The sequence below is a fragment of the Mesoplodon mirus genome (genome assembly GCF_964341445.2).
Source record: "Mesoplodon mirus genome assembly, chromosome: 13".
NCBI classification, from domain to species: Eukaryota; Metazoa; Chordata; class Mammalia; order Artiodactyla; family Ziphiidae; genus Mesoplodon; species Mesoplodon mirus.
The window spans coordinates 35,249,505-35,276,699 of record NC_138989.1 but is presented as its reverse complement, the minus strand read 5'-3'; the positions used below and the strand labels follow the sequence as shown (position 1 = coordinate 35,276,699).

Sequence of the window (27,195 nt, the reverse complement as noted above, 5' to 3'; positions counted from 1 at the left end):
TAGTTGCTCCGCGGCATGTGGGATCTTCCCGGACCAGGGCTCGAACCCGTGTCCCCTGCACTGGCAGGCAGATTCTCAACCACTGCGCCACCAGGGAAGCCCCTCTTTTTTTTTTTAAGTGAGAACCAGACTGAAGAGTAACAGAAGTGAATCTCCAGTTTCAATTTATTTTTAATTTCTTTTTAACAGTTTTATAGAAGTATAATTTATTGTACATACCATAAAATTCATCCGTTTTGAGAGTAAAGATCAGTGAATTTTAGTAAATTTATACTGTTGTGCAACCACCACCAAAATCCAGTTTTAAAACACTTCCATCACTGGAAAACTTCCCTCATGCCAGTTTGCAGTCAGCCCTTGGTCACTTCCACAACCCAGGCAACCACTGACCTGATTTCTGTCCCTACAGTTTAGCCTTTTCTAGAAATTTCATACAAATGGAATCATATAATATGTAGACTTTTGCGTCTGTTTTTTTTTTTTAACCTAGCAAGATGTTTTTGAGATTCATCCATGTTGTTGCATGATTCAGCAGATTGCTTCTTTTTACTGCTGAGAAGTACTTCATTAAAAGACACACCATGTTTTGCTTATCTGTTCATCAACGAGTCAACTTTGCATTGTGTCCAGTTTGGGGCTAGTATGAATAATGTCACCTTGAAGTTTTAAATCTATTTTTCCTTATAGTTAACCAAAGTTGGTGTGATAGATAACAGAAGTATCAAAACACTGACCAAAAAGTATTGCTATCTAACACTTATATAGTACTTACTATTTGCCAGGTGGTATTAAAAATGCTTTATATGTATTAACTTCTTTATTCCTGACAACAATTTATAAAGTAGCTACTATTATTATAATACCTTTTTCATTAATGAGAAAAACTGAGTACAGAGAAGTTCAGTAACTTGTTCCAGGACAAACAACTAAAATGTGTTAAAGCAAGGATTCAAATTCAGATAACCCAGATCCAGTTCATATGTTAACCAGTACACAATATTCCCTTATAATTAAAACAAACCAATTCTGACAAAATTCTATAGCTTCCTCACTTCTTTTAATATTGCAGATACCATTTTTATATTTGATACAGGCACATGTCTCCAAGTATTAATTAATTATGTTCTGTGTTCCCTTATTCTCTCTTTCATACCATAAGAGTCCCCTTTCCTCCCCTAGTCTACACTGAAGCAGAAACAAAGATGCAAAAACACAATAAAACAAAGTTTCAGACTAGTAGTTTCAGATACAAGCTTACAGAGCTAGCTTTTCCTATCCTGCTCACTAGATAAGACAGCCTAGAAAAAAGGAGAGGGAAAAGGCAGGGTAGTTACTAGAACAGGAAAGCAAAGACCAAAAGAAGGGCTGGGGTGATCCTCAACCTGGAAGGAAATGGACCTTTGATGGAAAGAGCAAGGGAGCAGAGAGAAAGACAGGGAATAATTTCCTTCAAAAATGAACTCAACTTTGGAGACATTAAGTAAAGGAAGCCAGTCACAATGGACAAATGCTGTTGTACGGTTCCACCTATATAAGGTACTGGGGTCATATTCAAGGTAGAACAGTAGTTGCCAGAGACTTGGATGGTGGTGTGGAGGAAATGGGGAGTTATTGTTTAATGGCTAGAAAGTTTCAGTTGAGCATAATGAAAAAGTTCTGGAGATGGAAGGTGGTGATGGCTGCACAACAATGTGAATGTACTTAGTGCCACTGAACTGTGCACTTGAAAATGGTTAAGGTGAAACATTTTATGCTAGGTATATTTCACCATAATTTAAAAAAATGGATTCTTCTGATTCATCACTGTTCAGCATGGACAGTCCACCATTCAGCAGTCCTGGACACTGATAACCCCATTCCCCTCAATAGAGATGCAATACCTGGCCACCTTGTTGGGGGAGAAGAGCATGAAGGGAGACCTGTGCCCCTCCCACGGGGGAACTCAACAGTCCCGGTTGGGACTCTCTCAATGAGGGCAGCAATGGACACAACATTATCACACTTGGTTCTCATCAGTGTGCACACACTACGTTCTACTTTGTCTACAGATACCTTTCAATAACAATTGATGAATGCATTGTACTATTTCACCATAATTTGTTACCTAGTCTCTAGGTGTTGGCCACATGGATATTTCCAGTTATTCACTAAGACTAGAAGTTAGAACCAAGAATTAGGAGCATCTTCATTTTCACCTCATCTCTTTTACCGCATCTATGTGTGTGTTCCCTTCAGAGGCAGCCTTTTAACCCCTCTGGTTCTGTTCTGTCATAGTTCTCCTAATGGAGTGGGATTGGAAGAGTGGTTCCCCATCCTGGCTACACATCAGAATCACCTGAGGAGTTTTTAAACCATCCTCAGGCTCAGGCCATATTCCAGGACAATTAACTCTGAATCTCTGGGCATGGGAGAATGAGTGTCTCTAAAAGCTCCTAAATGATTCTAATATGCAGCCCTAGAGGAAAAATAATCTCCTAGGTCTCTTTCGGTTCTAAAATGATGAAATCCTCTGAATTAAAAAGAGAGCTATAAATATTTTGTACAAACAAAGTTTTCCTTTCAGTTACGTCCTTGGGAAGTATTTCCCCAGAAAGGAACTACAAATTGAAGGAAATGTTTCGTGAGAGTGCTATTTGGAATATTAGGCTAATCTATAATGCCACCTACCAAATATGAATGCACTCTTTCTTCATTGCTCCATCAACATTGGAATGTACAACTTTATTTCAGCAAGTTTAACAGATGTGAAATATCTCATAGCTATTTTTAAATGCATTTTTAAAATTCATGGTGAGGCCAGACATTTCCTTCAACATAAGCTATTTGGTTTTCCTCTTGTATGAGCTTCTTTTGACCTTTGACATGGAGATTGATTATTTTTCTTGAGATCATTATTAATCTGTTAATATAATAATAAAGTAAATAAAAATTTTAAATAAGATAGAATAGCTACCATTAAACCTCCTGTGTACTAGATACTATATCATGCTTTACACATAGTGTTTTATTTATTTCTTACAAAAACCCTACAAAGCAGTTATCATCCCCAAGTTATAAATGAGAAAACTAGGTTTCAGAGAATAACATTAGACAAGTTACCCAAGGTCACATAGCTAGCAAATAGTAGAGCTGGGATTTGAACCCAGTTCCATCTGGCTTTAACGCTCCATTCTCTTTCCTGGACAGGAAAGCACTTAATGCCTGCTCTGCTCACAGCATCTGCTGATATTTTGCACCATGTGATTCCTACTCTGTGACCACAGGTGATGGGTCATTTCAAACCCAAAGGTTACTGATGTATATCCTGGCAGCAACCTATGATATATGGCCTGGGCCAAAAAGGTGAGTCAAGCCAATCACATTCCTAGCTTACAAATTTGATTTTGGAAATACTGAGTGTCAATACACTTACTAGAAGGACCAAAAGTCAAAAAAGCCTGAACCAAAAGATACCAGGAGTATATCTGGGGTCAGAGAAGCCATGGCAAGCTGAAATTATGAGGGACCAGAAACTAAAATTAGCAGAGAAAGGCAGTTGGTAGAGAGAAAACACAGTAGATGCTATTAAAGAAGCAGCAGGTCACTCAGAGAACAATCATTCGGCTCATGAGAGAAAAATGAGTCAATCCCTCAAGTTACTGAATCCAAAAAAAATGGTTCTGAAGAACCTAGGGGCAGGACAGGAATAAAGACACAGATGTAGAGAATGGACTTGAGGACACAGGGAGGTGGAAGGGTAAGCTGGGATGAAGTGAGAGAGTGGCACGAACATATATACACTACCAAATATAAAATAGATAGCTAGTGGGAAGCAGCTGCATAGCACAGGGAGATCAGCTTTGTGTCCGCCTAGAGGGGTGGGATAGGGAGGGTGGGAGGGAGACGCAAGAGGGAGGAGATGTGGTGATATATGTATATGTATAGCTGATTCACTTTGTAATACAGCAGAAACTAACACACCATTGTAAAGCAATTATACTCCAATAAAGATGTTTAAAAAAAGCATCTAAATAGAATTACTATAAGAATTAATATAGTAACATAAAAGACTTTATTCATTGTTATCCCCTGCCTTGGACAATAATTTTTATTGGCTTATACATCCAAACAAGAGCTAACCTGTCTGTGGCTAATCTGGTCACCTCAACTACCTATGTCCCAGGAGATTTTTCATTCTGGACCTAGCAGGCCATACAGAAGTTTGATAACATTCATCTGGTTGAGTTTCAACACAGGACTACTTTCATCATTTAACCACTTCCTAAATCTCCCTTATTTTTTTCTATACCTTTGCCCCAGAGTTCTTAAATAAGGTTTACAGTTTTAACGTAGGTTTACTGTGCACACATGACATGTCTGGCACTGTGCAAGGCACTGGGAATACAAACAGAAGAAAGCACTCTTGGGAAGTATGTCTACCTTCTTATCATAGTTCTTTCTTTGTCCAGCAGTAAATAATGAATTATGTGGCACACAGTAAGACATCGAAGAATACTGACTTTGGGAAAGCCCCTTCAAACTTGACCTCTGGCTCGTCGACCTGTCAGGGATTCCTGGGTAGTGCTGCCAGACCAGTGCTTTAATGCTTTACTGAATCAGCACTTGAGGGACAACACAAAAGGCGGTGTTCTGTGTTAAATGTTGACACGTTATATGAAATGGAATCTGCCCATAGAAATTACTTTCATTTACCATTATTTCTCCAGGAGAAAGAAGAACTCAGAATCAAAAGTTACAATACACTTACAGATGGCTGGCAAATCAGTTATTTTCCCCAGGCACTAACTTCAGTGGAATTAGGTCTTACAGAAAAGTCTGCACAAGACCTTAGAGTCTCTTTTCCTGGGAAGAACAAAAAAAATAAGTCAACATTTGGGGTAAATATTCCCACTCCAAATTATTAACACAGTCATTCTTATCAATGATTAGCACGTGCCAACAATAAATACTCCTGCCTTTTCTATTCCCCAGAATATGACCTTGGGCAGGTTATTAACCTCTCTAAGCCTCAAGTTCATCATCTGTAAAATGGAAATGAGGGTAACTACCCTGCAGGGCAATGACTGAGAGTTAATAAAACACGTAGCAGATTGCCTAGCTCTGTAAATATAATAACAATAACAATTCATTAGTTTGTTAAAAGTATACACTGAAAAACTTCTACTTAGCTGGTGTAAAACTAATATAGGATATGTTTACAAGTGAGTTGGAAAGCAAGTCAAACAGACATGAAAAAGCAGAGAACAATCAAAAATGATCTAATATTTTTGAGCGCAATAGGACGTTAAACGTGAGGTTCATGATATCTCAGAATTTTGGCAGACGTCCCAGAGGCTGAGAATATTAGCTGTCAGAATATCTATTCAGGACATGTTACAAGACTGTGAAATCAATTTTGTGACTCTTAGCTAATGTTCCTCCTCAGGAATTATAAGAGGCAAGATCAGTCTCTAGACCTGAGAGTTTCTAGAGAGACCAGCATCCAGAATTCTTTGGAGAGAGGTGTCAGGATTTTGCGCATCAATTCCACACACATTTTGTAGGGAGTGAGTGGTTCTTCTCACAGCATTTTGAATACACCTTCAGCAGGTGATGTTGCTGGAGGAAAGCACACTGCCGGTCTAATTATTGTTCCATTGTAGGCCATTTGTCTTTTCTCTCTGGAAGTTTTTACTATTTTCCTTTACCCTTGATGTTCTGAAGTTTCACTGTGATGTGACTTGGCATAGATTTATTTCTATTTTTCTTGCTTCATATTCAGTGCACTTTCAGTGCATATTCAGTGCACCGAATGAAGATTTTTTGACTCTCTTTCAATTCTGGGAAACTCTTAGTCGTTGTCTCTTTTAATACTGTTTCCCATCATTCCCATTTTTATCTTGTTCTGGATTTCCCATTAAATATACAATGGATTGTCAAAATATATCCTCCCTGACTCTTGACAGCTCTTTTATACTTTTATCTTCTTGTCTCTTTGTGCTGTTTTAGTGAATGCCTCTGTACTGTCTTCTCATCCACTACTTCAAAACGTCCAAAACTGTAACTGTCATTTCCTACCATCACCACATCCCACACTCCAAACTACTTCTCCCCCCATGTTCCTCATTTCAGTGACTGGCAGTGTCATCTGTCAGAAATCCCGATTCTTCCTTCTCCCAGGCTACTCCTCTGAACTATCAGAGCGATTTTAAAATAACACAATTCTGCTCGTATTAACCCCATACTTAAGACAGATGAGTGGTATCCTGTTGACCTTCAGAAAATGACTTAGAGGCCATTTGGCATACAGTCTCTGCTTACTCCTTTAGCCTCATATTTCTACCATTTTTCCCTTATATTCTACTTTCCAGCTCTTCATTCAGTCAATATGTATTTTTACTTACTGAGTGCCTGTAATGTGCTAATAACAATCACTGTTCTAGGCCTTGGGGATACTTCAGTAAACAAAGAAGCCTAAAAACCCTGTCTTCATGGAACTTAATAGGGAATATGTTCTGGTTTACATTTTAAAGGATTGCTCTTTGGCAGTGTGGAAGTACCACATAGGGAGACGTGGAAGTAAGGAGACAAGTTAGAAGGCTATTGCAAAAATCCAGGCTTGAGAGAGTTTGCCTTGCACTAAAATGGTAGTAAAGTTGGTGAGACTAAGTCATATTCCAATATATTTTGAAGGACTTAACAAATAGGTATGTGCTAATAACTGTTCTAGACCCTGGAGATACTTTGAAAGATTGGATGAAGGTCATGAAAGAAAAAGAGGTGGCATAGATGAGTCAAAGGTTTTTGACCTGAGCAACTTAAAGGATTGAAATGCCATTAACCAAGCTGGAGAAGACAACAGGAAGAGCAGGTTTTGGAGTCTGAAGGTTTAGATGCCTGGCAGACCTCCTCTTGGAAATGTCAAGTGAATATTTAGATACATGAGTCTGGACTGCAGGGCAGAGGTTTTGGCCAGAGATACACACTTGGGAGTGATCAGTGTCTAAGTATTATTTAAAGCCATGAAAGTAAGTAAGATGAGCTAGGGAAGGAGTGTTGACAGAAAAAAAAAGAAAGCCAAGCACTGAGTTCTGGGCTACACTAAGGGATTAGGGAAATTAGGAGGTATTGGCAAAAGAGATTGAAGAGTAGCCATAAAGAAGGAGGAAAACCAGGAGAGTGAGGCATCCTGGAAGCAAAGAAGAAAGTATTTCAAAGGTGAGGGAGCGATCAGTCTGGCAATTGGCCATGATGACATGGAGGTCATTGGTGACCTTGATAAGCACTTGTTGGTGGAGTGGCTGGGAAAAAAAGCCTTATTATAGTGAGTTTAACAGAGAACTAGAGCCAGTGAGTATAGGTGACTCTTCTAAGGACTTTTATAAAGGGGAACAAAGAAATAGGACAATAGCTGGAGGAGGAAAGTGAATCAGGAAGAGGGGTTTTTTGGTGTTTGTTTATACTATAGCAGTTTTCTATTGCTGCTATAACAAATTAACACAAACCTAGTGGTTTAAACAACACAACTTAATTTTCTTACAGTTGTGCAGATTAGAAGTCCAACTTGGGTCTCACTAGGCTAAAATCAGGCTGTCAGCAAGAATATATTCCTTTTTAAAGACTCTAGAGGAGAATCTGTTTCCTTGTCTTTTCTAGCTTCTGTAGTTCATCCACATTCCTTGGCTCATGGCCCCCTTCCTCCATCTTTAAAGCCAGCAATGTTACATCACTCTGAACATTCTTCCATGGTCACATCTCCCTCTGATTGTCATATTCTGCCTCCTTCTTCTACTTTTAAACCCTTGTGATTACACTGTGCCCATCGTGATAACACGGCATAAACTCCCTATTTTAAGGTCAGCTTATTAGCAACCTTAATTTCTTTCTTAATTCCCCTGTTATGTAACCTAACATAGTCACAGGTTCTGGAATTAGGATGTGGACATCTTTGGGGAGCCTGCCATACATGGGATACATTACAGCATATTTGTTGATGGGAATAACCCAATAAAGAGAGAGAATCTGATGACGCTGGGGAGGGCAGAATTGTTGGAGTGACATGAGTGAGCAAAGGGAGGAACTGGTTTTCCATAGGAGCAAGGAGGGTTCCTCTAAATTTAACAAAAGAGGAGTGAGAAGACAACAAATGGGGACAGATGCTGGCTGGTGGGTAAATGTGGGTGGTGTGGGAGCTTGCGGGAGTCATTTTTTTCTCAGTGACTAAGAAGCAAGGTCATAGACTGAGAGCAAGGATGGGGGGAAGGTGTTGAAGGTGTGAGAAGACAGAAGTTATAAAACTGACATCGAAGAGATTAGGAGCATGAAAGAAATAGAGAAATGTCACGAGTACCTAGGTAGCATCAAGGGTCCACTTGACATCTGTTGTCATTATTTAAAGTGTGCCCATTCAGCTTGTTTCCTCCAGCCAGGTAGACAAAACATGGGTACATTAATTAGCCAGGATAGGTTAACTGCTCGACAAACTCCAAATCTCAGTGCTTTAACCAACCAAAGTCGATTTCTCACTAAGAAATTTACATGGACTATCTCACCTAATCCATACAATGGTTGAATAACATGAATACCATTATTATGCTCTTTTCCAGATGAAGAAACTAAAGAATTAATTGTAGCAAGCCTAAACCATAATTTTTGTTTTAGGTATTAGTTTTATTTGGGGGTATTTTAAAAAAAAATTTTGCCTCATAAGATTAATTCAGAAAATGTAATTTGGTCACTATACTCATTCATTAACAAACTATTATTAGAATCAACTATGTTAGGCTATGTATTTCAAATTATGAACCATAATATTATGATATTAGGAATCTTTGTCTTTTAGTAGTTGGAGCAGCATTTCTTCAGTTAATTACTGGAGCCCAGTAACTTATTTTCTAGGTAATTCTTATTTCTTATTTTGGTTTGGTTTATTCATATTCTCTCTTCTTGTATATTGTTTAGTATTTTAATGTTTCTAAGCATTTATCTATCTTATTTTTTCAGATTTACTAGTATGGAAGTAATAACTTTCCTCAAATATTCTTAATTCAACTTCACATTATTTTTTTAATATCATTCCTGAATTTAGAAATAATTGATTCTTTTTTTAAAAAAAGCAATTCTTTATTTAGGTAGAATTTTCTATACCCTTTTAATATACTACTTGTAGTTTTGGTGCTTTTAAGCTATTAACTTTAAAGTTAATACAGATTAACTCAACTTTACTTCATTTAAAAGAAAGAAGCTCCTCCTACTCTTTTACTGAATTAATGCTAATTGTTACATTCTATTTCATGTACAGAGAATTAGAATTCCACTTATGTAGGTAAAACCAGAACGTAAGCCATGTCTCTTAACATTCAAAAGTTTCTTACATGCAATAAAAATTGCAAGTGATCATTACAAAATTATTGACTTAGGTAGTAAACACCAAGGGTCAATTCAGCTATGCTTCTTTGTTGTTTGGGTATGGAGTTCCCCTCCTTGAACCAAAGAAGAGAGCTCAGCATAGTAAAATTAAATGTGGGCTTTGGGTCAGGACACTTACTAGCTATGTGCACTTGAACAAGTAACCAGTTACTGAATATTTATTGGCACCCATGGGTAATTAGGCACTTTATTAGGAGTTAGGGATTCGTGAAGAAGAAACACTGGCCTCTGTCCTTCTATCTTACCCCTGGACAAGCAGAGACATGAGTTATAACCCTGGTTCTTTTATTGTCTTTTGGTAACATGTGCAAGTCACTATAGTATTTAAGCCTCGGTTTCCTAATCTGTGAAACAGAGGTGATAATACTTACCTCACAGGGTCATTGTAAGAATTAAATGATAAAAATGCTTATGTACTAATACCTAGTACATAACAAGTATATAGTAACTGTGTGTTCCTTTTCTTTCTCTCTGTGTTTTTTTCTTTCTTTAGATCTGATCTCGGGGTGGGGCGGGGGAAAAGAGCCTCACCTTGAGGCAGGAGCAATAGTGCCCTTTCAGTGTAATTACAGCACCCCCAAACAATTGCATACTATATAGTCTGAGTTCCCGAAACATTAGTGCATGGTTTTTCCCAGCCTTGGCACTACTGACATTTTTGGCAGAATAATGCTCTGTTGTAGGGGGCTGTCCTGTGCATTGTGGGGTGTTTAGCAGCATCCCCGGCCTCTACCCACTAGATGCCAGTAGCAGCTCCCTGGTTATGAAAATCAAAACTGTCTTCAGACATTGCCAAGTGTTCCCTTGGGGGAAAGTCACCCCTGGTTGTGAACCTCCACATTAGTGGATCATAAATTCACATGTAGTGGGTCTTGAGCATTTTAAAAAGTTAAATGGCATAAAGTTGACAAGAATAGAAATCTTAGAAAGTATTACAGGCAGTCAAGTATTGCTTAGTGATATAAATTTCTTACTGTGAGTTGTCAAAAATTTGAAAGCCACTGTACTCAATGAAAACTTTCATCTAAACTCGTTTAATCAGAAAACTCTACAAAATAAGCAGGACAGATGTTATCTTCTGTTTTACAAATCAGAAAATTGACTCTCAGATCAGTTGAATGACTTGCCCTCAGGGTTACTCAGTAGGCTAAAGGAAAGATGTGAAACCCAACCCAGGTCTTTAACTTTTAATGACAAGGTGTAAAGGAGATTGTCACCTGAGGGCAAAGATCTCCCGAAGGGTCCGCAAGGGAAGAGATATTAGACTTGAGAGGTCTTTGGTGGTGGGTCCAATCATTAAAATTTAATATCAAAATTTGAATAACATCTTATGAAGATATTACTTTTCCACACTGCTAACCTTTGCATACCCACTGTTAATTGGGGAATGAATAAATTAATGAATGAACATGGACCACACAAATCCCTGTGGTCAGCCAGGCCCTCTGATCACCTCCAGACAATCAGGCAGGCTGCTCCCTTTGCCTGGAATCTCCCTCTCCTCTCTTTCCCCACTGACTTCTAGAATCAGCTCTTCAGTAGTCTTCCGAGGGACACTTTCCACAAGTCCCCAGACAGGCTGATTTCCTCCTCTGTGCTCCTTCTATAAACCTTACCAAATTATGCTGTAATTTTCTGTTCCACGTTTGTTCCCTGGTAACTCCCTGTGCCTTTACTCCCTCCCCTGTCATCCCAGAGGTGGAAGCTATGCTCTATTTCAAAAACCAAATAAACCACAGCACTCACCAGAGTGCCTGGCAATGCGGTTGCTGTTTAATACCTGTTGACTGAATGGAAGGAAAGCAGACAGACAAAGCAATTATCTGATACTACAGAAGCAAAAGACTGTTGCTGCTCCCTGCCGCCCTGAGGGGAAAACTATACCGTCCATTTCACCATATGGGATGAGTTTTCTTCCCGGAGGACAGCAGTGGGAGCTCTAGCGCCCCCTGGTGGCAGGTGGAGGTGTGAGCACTGCAGGCGTCTCGCCCTGCTGCCCTAGCCAGGCTCCAAGAACCATCTGCAGTCCCCCGACTCAGCCATCTGGAGTTTGTGCCCTCACTGCCTAGTCTTAGACCCTAAACTGTCCTCGCTCTGTGTCCCCACCTTTGGTGATAAGACTCACTTAGGACCTCTGTTAAACTGATGGCTTCCCAGGACCCGCCCTGCAAGACTGATTCAGTGGGCTGGAGATGAGGCCCCCCAATGTTGTGTATTTTTAACTAGTACCCCCAAGTGATTCTCACTACCAAGGCTGTTTGGTAAACTAATCATCTTCGTTTCACTCACGCTGTAGAATTAGGGCAGCTGTTTATTTTTCAGTGACTTTACCTCCAAGTGAACTTGGGAATATATTACTGGTTAAGAGACGAAATGCTCCTGAGGTCCTTGAAGGTGTAGCTTATTCATATTTCGAGTATATTATCCTGCAGCTTTTACCTTCCTTGTCAGCAGCAGGGTGACTCGAGTGAGGGCGGCTTTCGAGGGCGACCACAAACCGGCCACGTGACCCAGACCAGGCACGTGACCCCGGGGCCAGGATGACCCTGGAGTGGCATCGGACCCAGCCCACCCCTTCCTCAGAGGGGACCGGCCGCACAGGCTCTCCCGCCGGAGTCTGGACGCAGGAAGACAATCGGGGAGGGCTTTCCTTTAACCAGACGCACTGGCTGAAGCGGCCCGGGGCAAGGAGAGCGGAGCACAATAGGCCCCACTTTCTGGCGCCCTTTCCACCAGGCGCACGCCCGCACCACAGTCAGAGGCAGGGGCGAAGTTAGGAAGTTCTCGCTGCTGGTCGCGCGTCTTCCTTTCGAGCCGGACGCAGTCAGGCTATCTTGTTCATGGGGTCTGAGGGGCTCTGGTGGGAAACAAAACCGCGAACGTTTTTGAATAGGGAGGAGGTCTTCAGCCGCCCGTGACCTGAGGAAATCCTTCTGGGCCGAATAAATAGTGGCCTCTTGTCTGAGGGCCCTCGGGACTAAACAATGTTTGCTTCTGTGGGGAGGGGCGGGACGCTTCATAAAATAACACGGTACACAAGAGATCAAATCTTTTCCCCAAAGGCCTCCTCTCGGGATACGCGGGCCGCCCTGCGACCCACAAGCAGACCTCTAAACCTCCTGAGTCACCCTGAGGTGAACCACACGCGCAGACGCACGACTGCTCGGCGGCAGGGGCGGGGCGCTCTGGGGCGGGGCGAAGGCCAGTCACGTGGGCCTCGAAGCCCTCTCCGCTATTTCCCTACAAGGACTTGGGCTGTCGGGCCCCGCCCCTGGCCGGGCCCTGGAATGTGCGGAGGGGCAAACCCACAGGACAGAGTCAACCATTTGCCAAGAGGAAAGGGGGGAAGAAAAGCTTACATTGTAAGAAGAGGTATTAAAAAAAAGGAAAACTCAGTCATCAGACCCGGCGAACCATTACACCTTCTTCTACGTTCTAAGTTGTCCGCTTGACACGTCCTTCCCATGCACTTGGTCAAAACTGCGCCCTTTGAGCACACCGGCAACTCCCCCGCCCCGTCGCCCTTCCATTAAGCCAGGCTCACACTGTTAGCAGAGAATGGTGACTCGCTTCCTTCCGGTCCGCTAAGCGGAGGCCGGAAGTGTTGTTTGCAGCGTCTCTGGGAGTGGAAGGGAGTTGGTAGCGGCAGCCAGGGAAGCGAGGAGTTCCCTGAAGCGCTCGGGTTCTCGCGGCTGAGCAGGGTGAGTGGTGCTCGCGGTCGGGCGCGTGAGGCCCATGCTGGAGCGCATCCCCTCGGGACGGCTTGTGGGGGGGCAGTGGCGCTCCCCCGGCGCAGGGAGCGCACCTGGGCAGGTGTACCAGCCGGTTCCCGGGTTTCGAGCCCCAGTGCCAGCTCCAGCATCGAAGGCCGCGGCCGGAAGCGGCCCAGACGCCGACTTCGCTCCTTTGCCCAAAGTAGGAGCTCGGGAAGTGCGGCTTACTCTGCTGGCGCCGCGAGCTTGGGCGGCAGCAGGCCTGCGAAACCCGAGCCCCGCGGAGCTGACTCTGGGACTAAGTTTAGTTTATAACGTAAACTTGCCCGATTCAAGAGAGTTTGCGCAAAAACTGTAGCACAGTGCGCCCCTCCCCCCCCCGCGCTGCAGCTGTTGTTGCAGCTGTGTGGCTACGTTTAGTGGGAATAACCACCTCAAATTAGCAACTTCCTCAGCTCAGTGTCCACTTTTGTAATTAGAGTTTTATTTTTAAGTGATATTTGGACAAAGAAGAGTTCGGGGTTTAGTTTGCGGCTGCAGAAAAACTCCGAAATACAGTACCGTGTCACTCTTGGGTGGAGACTCGGGGTTAGGTCAATTTCCCAAAGTGTTTCCTTTTAAAGTAGTTGGTTTATCAAAGAGTGTATCAGTTCTTTACAGAACTTTGGAACAGAAATAAGCGTTAGGTTGAGATTTTAACTTAAGTGCAAAAAGTTTTATATCTAAAGGTGAAGAAAGTAAATATTTCCTATAATTACTACTATTTGTTTCATGTTCTGGAAGGCTTTTGATAAAACTTAACCAGAAAAAGCTTTTTATTTTAAAAAGTGAGGCTTTACTGGCAAGTGAACCACGACAAAGAATTGCCTTTGTCAAGTGCTGAGAACTTTTTGGGTGTGGCAGTCTAAGGGAACTAATCCTACCTTCTACTGGAAGTTTGCGTAGGAATTGAAAACTTGTTTTAGTTGGAACCGAAGCACCAGCCTGAAAATGTACTTTTAAAAAGCCGTGGTTAGCACCAAAAAATTACATATACTTAGCTTTAAAAAAAGAAGTGCATTGATTAAATGAGACGGTAGATTTGGTAAGCAGATACTACGTGCTCTCACATTAGGAAGTGTTTTCTAAAATGGGAGTTTTTCCTTAAAGAATATAATCATATTTCCAGAATACTATCAATTTGAGTGTTAGTTCTGTAGAAAAAGTCTTCGGATTAGTTTACATTTATTACCACTACAAACGCTGGACTCTAGGATTCTAACTAGAGTAATCTAATGTAATATTGGTATGGATTAATCCCATTTTATAAATGAAACCAAAGTATCTAGAAATTCTGAAAAATCTTCTGGTTGCCCTTGATGTGTGGGGAAAGTCTCTTTGAGGATCTTTATTTTCCATTTCCCCCATCACTTAATCTAGTCTAACATCTTCCTTACATAGTTTGTATCCCTCCTTTTGTCATAACCCTGAATGATTCTCTTCCTATTTGATCAAGCTAAAAGGAAAAATCTAGAAATTCATTATCACCAACACTCCCTGTCCCTGATTAAGACAAGATTATACTCCTTCAGATCTGTAAACTGAATCTCCTTGTCTGAATCTCCTATATATTTAATAGAAGCTGGCTCTGCAAGTCTGGGGGTTTTCAAGTTCCATACAACATATAGCCCTTCACACCAAAGATCTTAAATTAAATGCTTCAAAAATAGACTCTAGACTATAACTTAGGATGAGTGAGGACATAACTCGGAAATCTCAGGTGCCTTCATGGCAATCTTCCCACCCTAAATAAAGAATAGTTACATTGATGAATAAAATACTTTCAATTTTCTTTTGCCCTAGTTTATGAGAGTTGTGTGTTTGCTGAAGGCTTGTTACATGAAGAGCGTTACAGGTTGACTAGTTTGGGGAGAGTAAAAGTGGACAGCGTACTAGAATCATAGCAAGGAGGACAATGACAGTATCTATCATCAATGATCTTCTCCTTTGGATCATAGCACTGTTCCTCATTTGGCTCCCTCTCCGCCAGTGTTTATTCCATCTATACTTTCAGTTTGGTAGGGGAAAATAAAAAACACCCTTTCCTTATTTTGAAATAACTGACTGCAAAGCTGAACTCCCTATCACTATAAGGATCTGGGTTTCTGGTGGGAGATAAACTCACAGATTAGAATCCAACCTCCTTGCAGAAGTAAAGGCCCATGTAGTAACTTGCCCAACGGTATACTACCAGTTTTTGGTAGAATTAACTACCCTAATTTGTTAGAATTAAGACTAACGTTTAAGTCTCTTAATTCTAAGGACGTCTTGTAGCTTTTAGGATTTTTCAGTCTTCTCCCCCCGCCCAAATCTTTTAGAAACAAAGATCTTTTCTGAACTCACAATATTTGATAATCACGTACCACCTTTGAGTTATTTTTCATTTTTGTTACGCATTGTTTTAACTTGAGAGCCATACTCCTGGAATGAAAACTATGTGACTCATTTCATAAGTTGAACCAATCATCTCATTTCTTTAAAGTTGCCTCCCCAACTATATTTTAAGCTTCTTGAAGATAGCACACCTACCTTACATTTCTTAATTCTTAAATAATAATCAGCACTCATGACATTTAATGCACATGAATGTAACTCTACTGATCATATTAAAGGTTGATGGTTAAGTATCGAATGAGCTAAAGAAAACTCCTGTGAGACCACTGTCAGTGCTGACCCCCAAAAAACCTTTATAATGTTTAAAAACTATGTTAGAATGCATTTACAAATTTAAAGAATGCATGATTTTTAAAAGGCTAAATAGGAGACTTCGCTGGTGGCACAGTGGTTAAGAATCCGCCTGCCAGTGCAGGAGACACGGGTTTGAGCCCTGGTCCGGGAAGATCCCGCATGGCCGCGGAGCAGCTAAGCCCATGCACCAGAACTACTGAGCCTGCATTCTAGAGCCCGCGGGCCACAACTACTGAGCCCTCATGCCACAACTACTGAAGCCCACGCACCTAGAGCCTGTGCTTCGCAACAAAGAGAAGCCACCGCGATGAGAAGCTGCGCAACCCAATGAAGAGTAGCCCCCACTCGCCACAACTAGAGAAAGCCCGTGTGCAGCAACAAGACCCAACACAGGCAAAAATAATAAATTTATTTATTTTTTAAAAAAAGCAACTGTAAAAAGGCTAAATAGGAAATACATCAAAATTCAAGAATGAGAGTCGGTGTGTGTTAGTTTATAATCCAAACTAAGTTTTAAAAAGGTGTATAGAGGACCCGCACCAAATTGAGTATTATGAGTTTTTTGGTTTTGTTTTTTATACATTTATTTATTTATTTATTTATTTATTTTTAGCTGTGTTAGGTCTTCGTTGCTGTGCGCGGGCTTTCTCTAGTTGTGGCAAGTGGGGGCTACTCTTCATTGTGGTGTGCGGGCTTCTCATTGCAGTGGCTTCTCGTTGTAGAGCACAGGCTCTAGGTGCACAGGCTTCAGTAGTTGTGGCTTGCGGGCTCTAGAGTGCAGGCTCAGTAGTTGTGGCACGCGGGCTTCAGTAGTTGTGGCTCGTGGGCTCTAGAGTGTAGGATCAGTAGTTGTGGCACACGGGCTTAGTTGCTCCATGGCATGTGGGATCTTCCCAGACCAGGGCTCAAACCCACGTCCCCTGCATTGGCAGGCGGATTCTTAACCACTGCACCACCAGGGAAGCCCTATGAGGTTTTGTGGATTAAAAAAATCAGTTGTATTAACCATTTGACCGATAATTTTCATCAGTTTCTTTTTTCTTAAAATAACTGACATTTGTGCATCATTAGGGAATATAATGTAGTCAAACAAAACAGACTTTTTAAAGATGTACTTTGTTTTGCAAAGACATGGCATACCTAAAATATTAAAGAGATGTGGATTGGTAAATATATGCCACTCATTGGGTCTCAACTGCTAACCCAAGTCCTGGAGTCCATTTAAGAGATGGAAGAATAATACATATATGCTATAACTCCTTGTAGTTTTTAAAACTACATTTAGAATAGACGGGGACATTACAGTTCCATATAGTTTAGATAATAGTGGGATTTACTGCATCCAGAGGTGTTACAGAGTGAAAATATGCATTCATGAAAGGGTGATTAAAGGAAACTGCGGAAGAGTATATATCATAACTGCTATGTCATGTAGGGTATATCTTACCAGCAACACATTCCAGTGTATCCTAGGAGTGCTATATTTAATGGACAGGAATTTGTGACTCTCCTTTGTGGAATTTCCTTCTAAAATCTGAGAACAGATTTAGCTTAAAAAAAAGAAAATCTGAGGCAGAGTCAGAGCTTTTCTAATTATTTCCATAATGGAATTTAGCCTGGCTGATATGGTGTAATCAAGGAAAGAATGTAAGTAATAAGTTTTTATTTTTTTTTTTTTTATTTTTATTTTTTTTGCGGTACGCAGGCCTCTCACTGCTGTGGCCTCTCCCGTTGCGGAGCACAGGCTCCGGACGCGCAGGCTCAGCGGCCATGGCTCATGGGCCCAGCCGCTCCATGGCATATGGGATCTTCCTGGACTGGGGCACGAACCCGTGTCCCCTGCATCGGCAGGCGGACTCTCAACCACTGCGCCACCAGGGAAGCCCAGTAATAAGTTTTTAAACTCATGTGGAGCGTTGTGTTCTAAAGTCACTTTGCAGTACTGACATCTAGGTAGTACTTCATTCTTTGCAATCCACAGACTTATTTTTAGAGTAAGGGCATAGTGTTTTGCTACATCATAGTTAAATGTTGTTTTCAGAACGTAAGCTTTAAAATTGTTGTCCTGGTCAGAGAGTGAAATCAGTAGTGCCTATTTTAGACCTGCTTCAAAGAATATAACTGAATACAGTGTCTTAGTCTTGTGTGTTAGAGGTTTTGCAGACTGCCATTGCCACCTCAGCTCTGAAAGATGGTATGGTAAAATTTTATTATCTGATGACTGTGGGATTTTTAACTTCAAACAAACTTTTATAGTATTAAAGGTTGTGTTGAAAGGAAAATTACCTCTTCATCTTAGGTATTATTAAACATTATTTTTAACTTAAATTTTACAGGGATAAATTTAGACTAGAGAGCAAAGATAGTTTCTGTACCTCTTAAAATGCTTTCTAAAACATTTTAAAAACTAAATTGCTTTAAAATTTTTTATTGTGCTCTGATTTTTGTTTAGAGGACTTAGTCACCTCAAGTGATTTAGCTTAGCTCTGTGCAACAAATTGGTTAGGATAGAGTGGAAATATTTACAAAACTTAATTATTGATGAATTACCTTTGGAGTTTTCTATACTTCTTCAGTTAGCCTTTTAACAGATATCTTTCCTGCAGTACTTTGATTCCAGGAGTGAGGGTGCGATAAGAAATGTTAGTTGCGAGTGGAAGAATGGTATTTGGCAGTAAGATTAGGAGATGAAGACCTGTCCCATCAGTTAATCCTCCTTCCTTCTTTCTGTCCACCTTAGAATGGGAGGCTGGTTTCAGCTAGGGCTGCAGAAGGATAGACCTGTTGAAGATGAGTTAGTGTCCCTCAGTACTCCATAGCACTGATGTACAGAACCCAACGTTTTTTGTTTCTTGTTTTCTGTATTGTTATTAAGCTAGTAGATTGGGTTATTGGTCCTTAATCAGCAGTCCAGTAATACTGGGGACAGGAAATCTTGTTGATAATGCTCTGAGCTTTGAATTAATGTTGGTTGTAGTTTCGTCACAACTACTAACGATGAGTGAACTCAAAGCAGGAGTCTGGTTTTTCTCTTTGTAGATTGATTCTCTGCATAATGGTATCGATTAGTTGAGAGAGATTTTTGCCAAGTGATACTATCCTGTGGAATAGTCTTTAGACACATCTCTAAATGGCTCAAACGTATCAGGAAGGTTGGTTCAGTTTACTTTTTGTTATTTCTTGTATTTCCCTTCTTTGTTAGGATTTAACCGCCACCATGTCGAGCAAAAGAGCAAAGACCAAGACCACCAAGAAGCGCCCCCAACGCGCAACCTCCAATGTGTTTGCCATGTTTGACCAGTCACAGATTCAGGAGTTCAAGGAGGCCTTCAACATGATTGATCAGAACAGAGATGGTTTCATCGACAAGGAAGACTTGCATGATATGCTTGCCTCCCTGGGTAATGATCAGTTTTAACATTAATAAATCAAATAGAATTTCTATAACAACTTTTATATTTATTTCTTAAGCCAATCTAATGATGCTTTGTGAAGCCAATCTAATGATGTTACAGTTCACTAAGATTCAAAGTCTGGAGCACTGTTTCCCAAAGCATGGTCCCTGGACCACCTGCAGATTTCTGGCCAAGTCTCGGGGTTCGGCTGGGGGCCAGCCCTGTACATGCATGCACTGCAAACACTGATCTTGATTATGAGAGCGGTGTTATTCCTCCTGACATGCCAGTGGAACAGCACACAGTCTCCAGACTCTTAATACGGATCCTATTCATTGAGAAGACTTTTCCGAATAGTTTTGCTATCTTGAACGCAAATAGCAAACTGTTTAAATGATCATCTTTCTTGTCAAAATGTTTACCATGATGAATTGTTGTTGCATTTTGTGGTGTAATTATCACCCTCTTAAAATTATGACCCTCTTTTTTGTTTAGGTAAAAATCCAACTGATGAGTATCTGGACGCCATGATGAATGAGGCTCCAGGTCCCATAAATTTTACCATGTTTCTCACGATGTTTGGTGAAAAGTTGAATGGCACCGATCCAGAAGATGTCATCAGAAACGCTTTTGCTTGCTTTGATGAAGAGGCAACTGGTAAGTCTGAGGTAACCTTTAATTACCAAGTGATTTAATTTTTGGTTATGGCAACTAAAGTATATAGTAACTTGAAATATGATGACATATAATACTCTCAGGTTTATACCATACCTGTTTGGGGGGATGTGGGGGGACAGGTTTTGCCTATGGCTTGTTAGTCACTCACTTCACTGCCTCTGCCCGTAAATATTTAATTTACAATTTAATAGGTATATTTGAAACTTCTTTAGGAAACTTATGTTACTCCTTTACTAGAATAATTCCACAAGGGTCAGGCACTCGGTAAATGTGTGTCAAACAAATATCTTTTATTGGAGCAATCTTGGAAAAAGTTTAAATTGATGTAGGCGATGATACCAGTACAATCCTATGTTTGTTTATCAGGTACCTCTCAGCTCTGAGAGTGTTTAGATCTGGTATCTAACCTCTCCCTCTGGAATCAGGTGCCCCGGTTTCATAATCCTATTCTGCATAATAGCTGTGTGATTTCAGGCGAGTTACTTAACTTCTCTAAGCCTCTGTTTTCTTATTTGTAAGATGGACAGTAATACTACCTACCTGTTAGGGTTGTTGTGAAGATTAAATGAGGAAATGAGATAGTAGCTTACTGCCTGTACAGAGTGAACTCTCAAAGACACCCAAAAGGTTAACCAAATACATGCCAGATAAGGGGGTAACTCACATGGCAAGTTTTTGAGAAGGAAGGCACACCCTCTGGTTACACATGACTTGGACTAGTTTAAACAGTCCAAGCATAGTTTGGGCATGGAAGCATAGTCTCCCCACTCTGGCTTTCAAGGCTCCACACGATAGGGCCTCATTTGGCCTGTTCAAGTAGACCACCCTCAACTCTTCTAACCTCCTTCCAGACTCCTCCATGCGTTGTTGCCCTGACTTACCTCCATCATTTCTGCCTCTGCCTTTCCTCCTTATACCACCTCCTTCCTCCTTCCCCTTGAAATCAAGACTCTGAACAGTTATTTCTGGAAGGGGTAGGGAAGGGGCAGGCAGAAGAGACCTTTTTCCTGCTAAAAACATTTGTGTATTGATTGAATTTTTATAGTCAATGGGTATTACTTTTTTAGTGGAAGGGAATAAAACCATAAAAGAGTAAATTGACTTATTTATTCTTCAAAGTCATCTCAATGGTCACATTCTTTATAGAGCCTTACCTGTGTTTTCATACTGTTTTTTCCTGACCTCTTGGAAAACTTAAAAGCTCTCCCTTTCCCCCTCCAAAGTATTTTATGTATGTCTCTACTGGCACATACTCTACCTGAGCTTCTACTTTAGTTGTGTGCTTATTTCTAATCATCACAGTCTCTCCCTGCTCCCAGGATAATGGCTGTGTCTTCACCAGCATTCCATTCCCATCTTTGTAACCCCTCCCAGCTCCTACCACAGTCCCTTGCACATAGTCAATGATGATTTTACATGATAGTTGAATGACTTGGCTGGAGATGAGGATTTATTTCTACAAGCTAAAAGTCTAAGATTTGGAGAACTTTTTTTTTTTAATCTAGGATTGAATTAGCAAAAACAATCCATAAATCTAGAGTTTCTTTTGTGAACTGACCTTACACTTTAAACTCATAGGAAATATATAATCAATGTTTTACCTTAATTTCACATACAAGGAAGTTGTCAGGTTTTTCTTCTTTTACTTAATGAATTTCAAAATTTCTGTGCTTGAATGGTCATTTATTACCTTTGGATTACCGCATTAGTGGGTCTCAATCATGATTGCTCATGGGATTTACTTGGGGAGCCTTTTAAAAATATCAGTAACAGGGCTTCCCTGGTGGTGCAGTGGTTGAGAGTCCGCTTGCCAATGCAGAGGACACGGGTTCGTGCCCCGATCCGGGAAGATCCCACGTGCCTCAAAGCGGCTGGGCCCGTGAGCCATGGCCGCTGAGCCTGCGCGTCCGGAGACTGTGCTCCGCAACGGGAGAGGCCACAACAATGAGAGGCCCGCGTATCGCAAAAAAAAAAAAAAAAAAAAAAAAAAAAATATCAGTAACAGATAATAAATCAAGGGTGGCCTCTGGGGTTGTTTTGTTTTGAGCTCCCTGGGATGATTCTTATGTGTAGTCAGGCTTTATGAGAACCCTGCTTTCACAAGTCCAGAGTAGAAAGCCTTCCTTTCAGCTCACCACTATACCCCCAGTGCCTATCCCAGTGTCTGCAACATAGTTAATGCTCAAATATCTACTCAGTGTTTTTGCACGTCCTGGGCCTGAACATATTTGTTACTGAATCTAAAATTAGATTTGTTTAAAAACATGTTTTTAATCTCATTTTACATATAAAGAAAAAGAAGGAGGTAAAGTGAAATGCCTGAAGTAACATAGCTTGTTAAAACTGGACCTCAAGACTTGAGTATTCTTTCCACTGAATCACATTATCGATGTTTATGATGATTTTAGTGTATTTACTTGTAGAATAAGTGTGACCATGCTACTTTAAGGAACCATGAGGCTTAGATTCCTTCATCATACATTATGGCTTGTGGTTAGGCATAGGCTTAGCGACTGTTCTCAAGAGATCAGGAGATGGATGTCGGGTGAGGTCAGTAGAGCAGAGCGGGTTAATGTCACTAAGCAACAGGGCATTTTCTAGGCAGCTGTCTGCTGAGGCTGGCTTCAGCATGTCAAGACCTCATATTTCATACATTTGCATGCTTCTAGTTCTTAACATATAGCCCATGTTTAGTCAAGTGTAGATGCCCCTTGCAGTTACTCCTCAGAGCAGTGTGTCTTCTAATCCCTGGTTCTTTTTTCTTTAGGCACCATTCAGGAGGATTACCTGCGAGAGCTGCTGACCACAATGGGAGATCGGTTTACAGATGAGGAAGTGGACGAGCTGTACAGAGAAGCACCTATTGACAAAAAGGGGAATTTCAATTACATTGAGTTCACGCGCATCCTTAAACATGGAGCGAAAGACAAAGATGACTGAAAAGAACTTCAAATTCCAGCCAAACTTTCCTTGTTGCTACTTTGGGTATTTCTGAGACTTTCTCTTAGAGCCTATTGCATGCCCTTAGCTTTACAGCTTTTGCCTTTCTTGTTGTATTTATTCTCAACCATTTGGGGCACATGCATCTCTATAATCAGACTGGAAATGGGACTTTTTGTCATTTTCAGAATAGAAAATAGGGTAGTTTAACTTACCCCTACCTTCCCCTCCCCCGTAACTGCAGTCTACAAAGAGTCGATATATTTTTTCAGAGAAAGTTATTCACTCAATTTTTTCTGAACCATAATTAAACTTTATGATAGAAACTTACTTGTTTAAAACTTCTTTATTTACCAAAATTGGCTTTTGTTGGTCTTGGTTGCATTTATTTATTTATTTATTTTTGGCTGCGTTGGGTCTTCGTTGCTGTCCGCGGGCTTCTCATTGCAGTGGCTTCTCTTGTTGCAGAGCATGGGCTCTAGGCACGCGGGCTTCAGTAGCTACGGCTCGAAGGCTCTAGAGCACAGGCTCAGTAGTTGTGGTGCACGGACTTAGTTGCCCTGCAGCATGTGGGATCTTCCCCGACCAGGGCTTGAACCCGTGTTTCCTGCATTAGCAGGCAGATTCTTAACCACTGCGCCACTAGGGAAGCCCTTGGTTGCAACTTCTAAAGAAAGGTAGTGAGAATTCACTGGCGGTCCAGTAGTTAGGACTCCACCTGCACTTTCATTGCCAAGGGCCCGGGTTCAATCCCTGGTCAGGGAACTAAGATCCCACAAGACGTGCGTGCGGTGCAGCCAAAAATAAAGAAAGAATGGTAATGAGGCAAATCTTAGAAAATAATACAGTTGTTAGACCTCCCCCTTATTCCTGCCAGTTTTCCTAACAATCCTACTCCTCTACTATTCATTCTTCCCCCTTTTTAAAGAAATCCAATTTTAACTGCCTTTATTGAGTTTCCTGCACTTTGCCTTCCAATTTTAAAAATAATTTCCTGTAAAATTTACATGTATATGATAGCTTTGGTAGCTTTAAATCCTAAAGTTTAACATACCTGCCAACATCACCCCATATCTGTTCTAATCTTTTGTACATAACTTCGTGTCATTTAAAATTAGACCAGGCCACTGAGTGTAATTTTAATTTGTCCTAATTTTTAAAACTATTTTAGCCCCAAAGGTTCTATGGAATGCTTCTACCAGAAAGGCGGACTTTTTGTATTGTATTTCAAAGTGTTGGAAACACAATATGGTTGTTGTTGGTTTGTTTTGGGTTTTTTTGTATATAGTTTCTTTTTATTACACAGTCCTCATTGAAGTACTGTGTTTGTTTATGCAGAGATTCACATGAGTTCATTTGTGAATGTTTGACATTCCTGACCTGCCCATGGTCAGAACAGCTGAAACTACATGCCTGGGAAAGTGAGGTCATTATTTCAATCCTAAAAATAACTCCTGATATTTGCAGGAATGCAGGACTGTTTTCAGAGTTAATAAGGAAATGGTAGACAGTTTCATTCACTTCAGGCTTCAGAAATCTGACTCTAAAGGATTCATAAGTTTAAGAAAGATCTTGAAACAGTGGGGGGAAAAGTTGGGTGAGGAGGGTTGACAGTTAACCTGTGAAGATGAATAATTGATAATTACTATAACTTTATGTTTTATACTACTATTAACAAGACTGTCATTGGACAAAACTATTACCTCATTGAATATGCAATTACTGAATGCCTTCAGGGCAGCAGACCTTTACACTCAACAGGACAGGTGAGCTAGATTCTTTAACCTCAGGAGACCAGCTTAAACTAGGAGAAGAAGGACTAGTAACAAGACTGCTCTTGGCCCTTTCAAGATTAGAATCTTAGCACCTGCCTTAACTCTGCCTTTAATGTGTTCCTGAATTTCGTTCAGTGGTTTAAGCAAAGTACTTTTTCCAGGGTATAGCCATGATGCTGAAATTGTTGAACTAAATTTACATTTCAACTGAAAAAAATATATAACTTCTGCTTTGTTAACAAATTTCCAGTCAAGAACAAATAACATTGTTTCCGTACTGAAAAAAAGGTAGCCTCATCTACTAAAATTATCTCTTGCAGTATCTCCACTTCCATTTCAGATAACTGCTCAAAGAACCAGCCACCATTAGAAACAGTGGATAGTCTCTCCTGAATGAAATGTCTCCTCATTTAGTAATAGCATTCTCTATGTAGTAAGTAGGCTTTGCTTAAGTAAAGATGATTGACAGTAAAAAGCTAAAGCATCTACTCCAACAGTGCATTTGATAGAAAAACTGGTCTCCATGATGAAAGCCAGACTTGAAACAAACCATTTCAAAAGTTGTGATGAAACCAGCCTAATGGGGCAGCCTCCTTACCCACCTGCTTATAATTACATTGTCATTTGGACTCCAGGGCCCAAATTTTATTTGATCAAGGAGCCTCTATGACTGCACGAGAGCGGGAATTTATGAGTGCTACTGGGAAAAAAGGGAGCAGACCAGACAATATGAGACAAGTAAAAGCAAATTCTGGAAAGGAAAGGCAACTATTTTTTTTTACAAAGTATGAGGGGGGAAAGGACAGCAAGAGATGTACTAGACTTTGAGAAGTGCAGGCAAGTTGTAAGAAGGATCAGATAGAAGATGGTAAAAGAGCTTAGTAGATAGAGCCACAACAGTGTTATGGAAACCAAGTGAATAATTTCAAGAGTGAGGAAGTTAGTAGTGTTAAACCACAGAAAAATCGAACACAGGAAAATTTTAATGAGGCCACTGGATTTGGCAAGTCAGTCACTTCTGCCAGAGCTGTTAAGGTAGAGTTTTGAGTGCAGAATCCATAGTGTAGCAGGAGACAGGGACAATGCCTGGGTTTGGGGGTCAGGCCAGCTGCATTTTAATCTCATTCGTGCTACGTCATGGCTTTATAACCTTAAAGTTATTTAACCTCGCTCGACCTCTATTCATTTGTAAAACTGAAGTAATGCTCTGGCTCATAATAGGAACATAATCTATTAATATATAAAGCAGCATTTTTCTGATTAGGAGCAGTATGGGTGTTTTAGAGCCAGACGTGGTTGAGTGAATAATGCCTGCTATTTGATGAGCTTTGTGTCCTTGGGCAGGTCGCCCATCCCTAAGAGTCAGTTTCCTCACCTGTTTAACAGGGACAATACCCTCCACGTTTGTTGTGAAAATAGAAACACTAAAGCTAAACGGGTCTGGCACACAGTAGGTATTCAAATAGTGGTTATTCTGTTTACCAGCAGGGGCTGTTGGGCAGTGAGGAGAGGCTTGAAGGGAAGGCAGGACCAAAGAGCATTTCTTTAGAGATTCAAGCCTGTCTGTAGACAGAGGAAGAAGGCAAATGAGTGTAAGCAAATGAGTGAAACCAAAGGAATGATGTGCAGGAGCTAGGAAGAGATAGAACCTAGATCACATGTTGTAAGATTCTTAGAAAACAAAAATGGATACTGCTCCCTCTGAAAACGGGAAAGGGTAGGTGATAGGAGTTTAATCGTAGTTGGAGATTAAAAGCTGAGGTTAGGAGAAAGGTCCATAGTGGTTTGATAGTAAATTGTCTCAAACTAGAATTTAATTAAAGGGTTGTTATGAGCATTTAATGAGAATATACATAAAATTGGTACCAAGTAGATCCTCAAATAGTTTATTTTAGATTTCCTGAGTAGGTCCAATATGCCAGAATAGTTTGTGTCTTTCTAGATCCTCCTTAAGTGTACAATTTCTTGATTGCCCTGCAACCCTGGTTTTTATCTTTGCTGTCCTGAAAGGCATTGCTGAAGCTAATCCCATATTGAAGAAACAGCCAGTTTTCCCAAGTCCCTGTATCTTTTCATCCTAGGTTTATATGTGCCTGCTCAAATATTAGGCATCATAACTTCTCTTCCACATTTATCTACATACGTCTTGTAGTTGTAGTGAATATACACCTTGTTTTTTAGTTTAATGTATCTTAAATTGTCAGGTTTTGGCATACCCACCATTTTTGTTTTGAGTTTTAAGTATATTACCTTTTTTTAAACCATTCTTTTTAATGACTACAATAAACAATTATCTGGTATTTAGATATTCAGCTTTTCATTAATAAATATTAATAAGTTTTTCTTTTGAATCTAGAGAGAACACTATACCCTAGGATTATTTTTCTGTAACAGTGCTATCCAGTAGAATTTTCTGTGATGACGGAAATGCTCTCTGTGCTGTCCAATAAGGACACTAGGTCACATGTGACTACTGAGCACTTAAAATGTGTCTAATATAACTTAAATTTACATTTAAATAGTCACATGTTAGTGACCATTGTGTTGGAAAGCAGTTCT

General features: G+C 40.6%; 1 protein-coding gene across 1 annotated transcript; it reads left to right on the top strand.

The window, feature by feature from the left end:
• Window positions 1-12,952: 12,952 nt before the first annotated feature.
• On the top strand, window positions 12,953-23,191 carry MYL12B (myosin light chain 12B). The gene is made up of 4 exons (XM_082640741.1): window positions 12,953-13,109; window positions 19,051-19,249; window positions 19,739-19,900; window positions 22,689-23,191. The coding sequence occupies exons 2-4, from the start codon at window positions 19,066-19,068 to the stop codon at window positions 22,859-22,861; spliced, it is 519 nt and encodes a 172-aa protein (XP_082496867.1). The 5' UTR covers window positions 12,953-13,109; window positions 19,051-19,065; the 3' UTR covers window positions 22,862-23,191.
• The last annotated feature ends 4,004 nt before the right edge of the window (window positions 23,192-27,195 follow it).

Coding starts and splice junctions, on each gene's coding strand:
- MYL12B (XM_082640741.1), top strand. CDS start 19,066: ATGTCGAGCAAAAGAGCAAAGACCAAGACCACCAAGAAGCGCCCCCAA. Junction 19,250..19,738: donor TGATATGCTTGCCTCCCTGG/GTAATGATCAGT, acceptor TTTTTTGTTTAG/GTAAAAATCCAACTGATGAG. Junction 19,901..22,688: donor CTTTGATGAAGAGGCAACTG/GTAAGTCTGAGG, acceptor TTTTTTCTTTAG/GCACCATTCAGGAGGATTAC.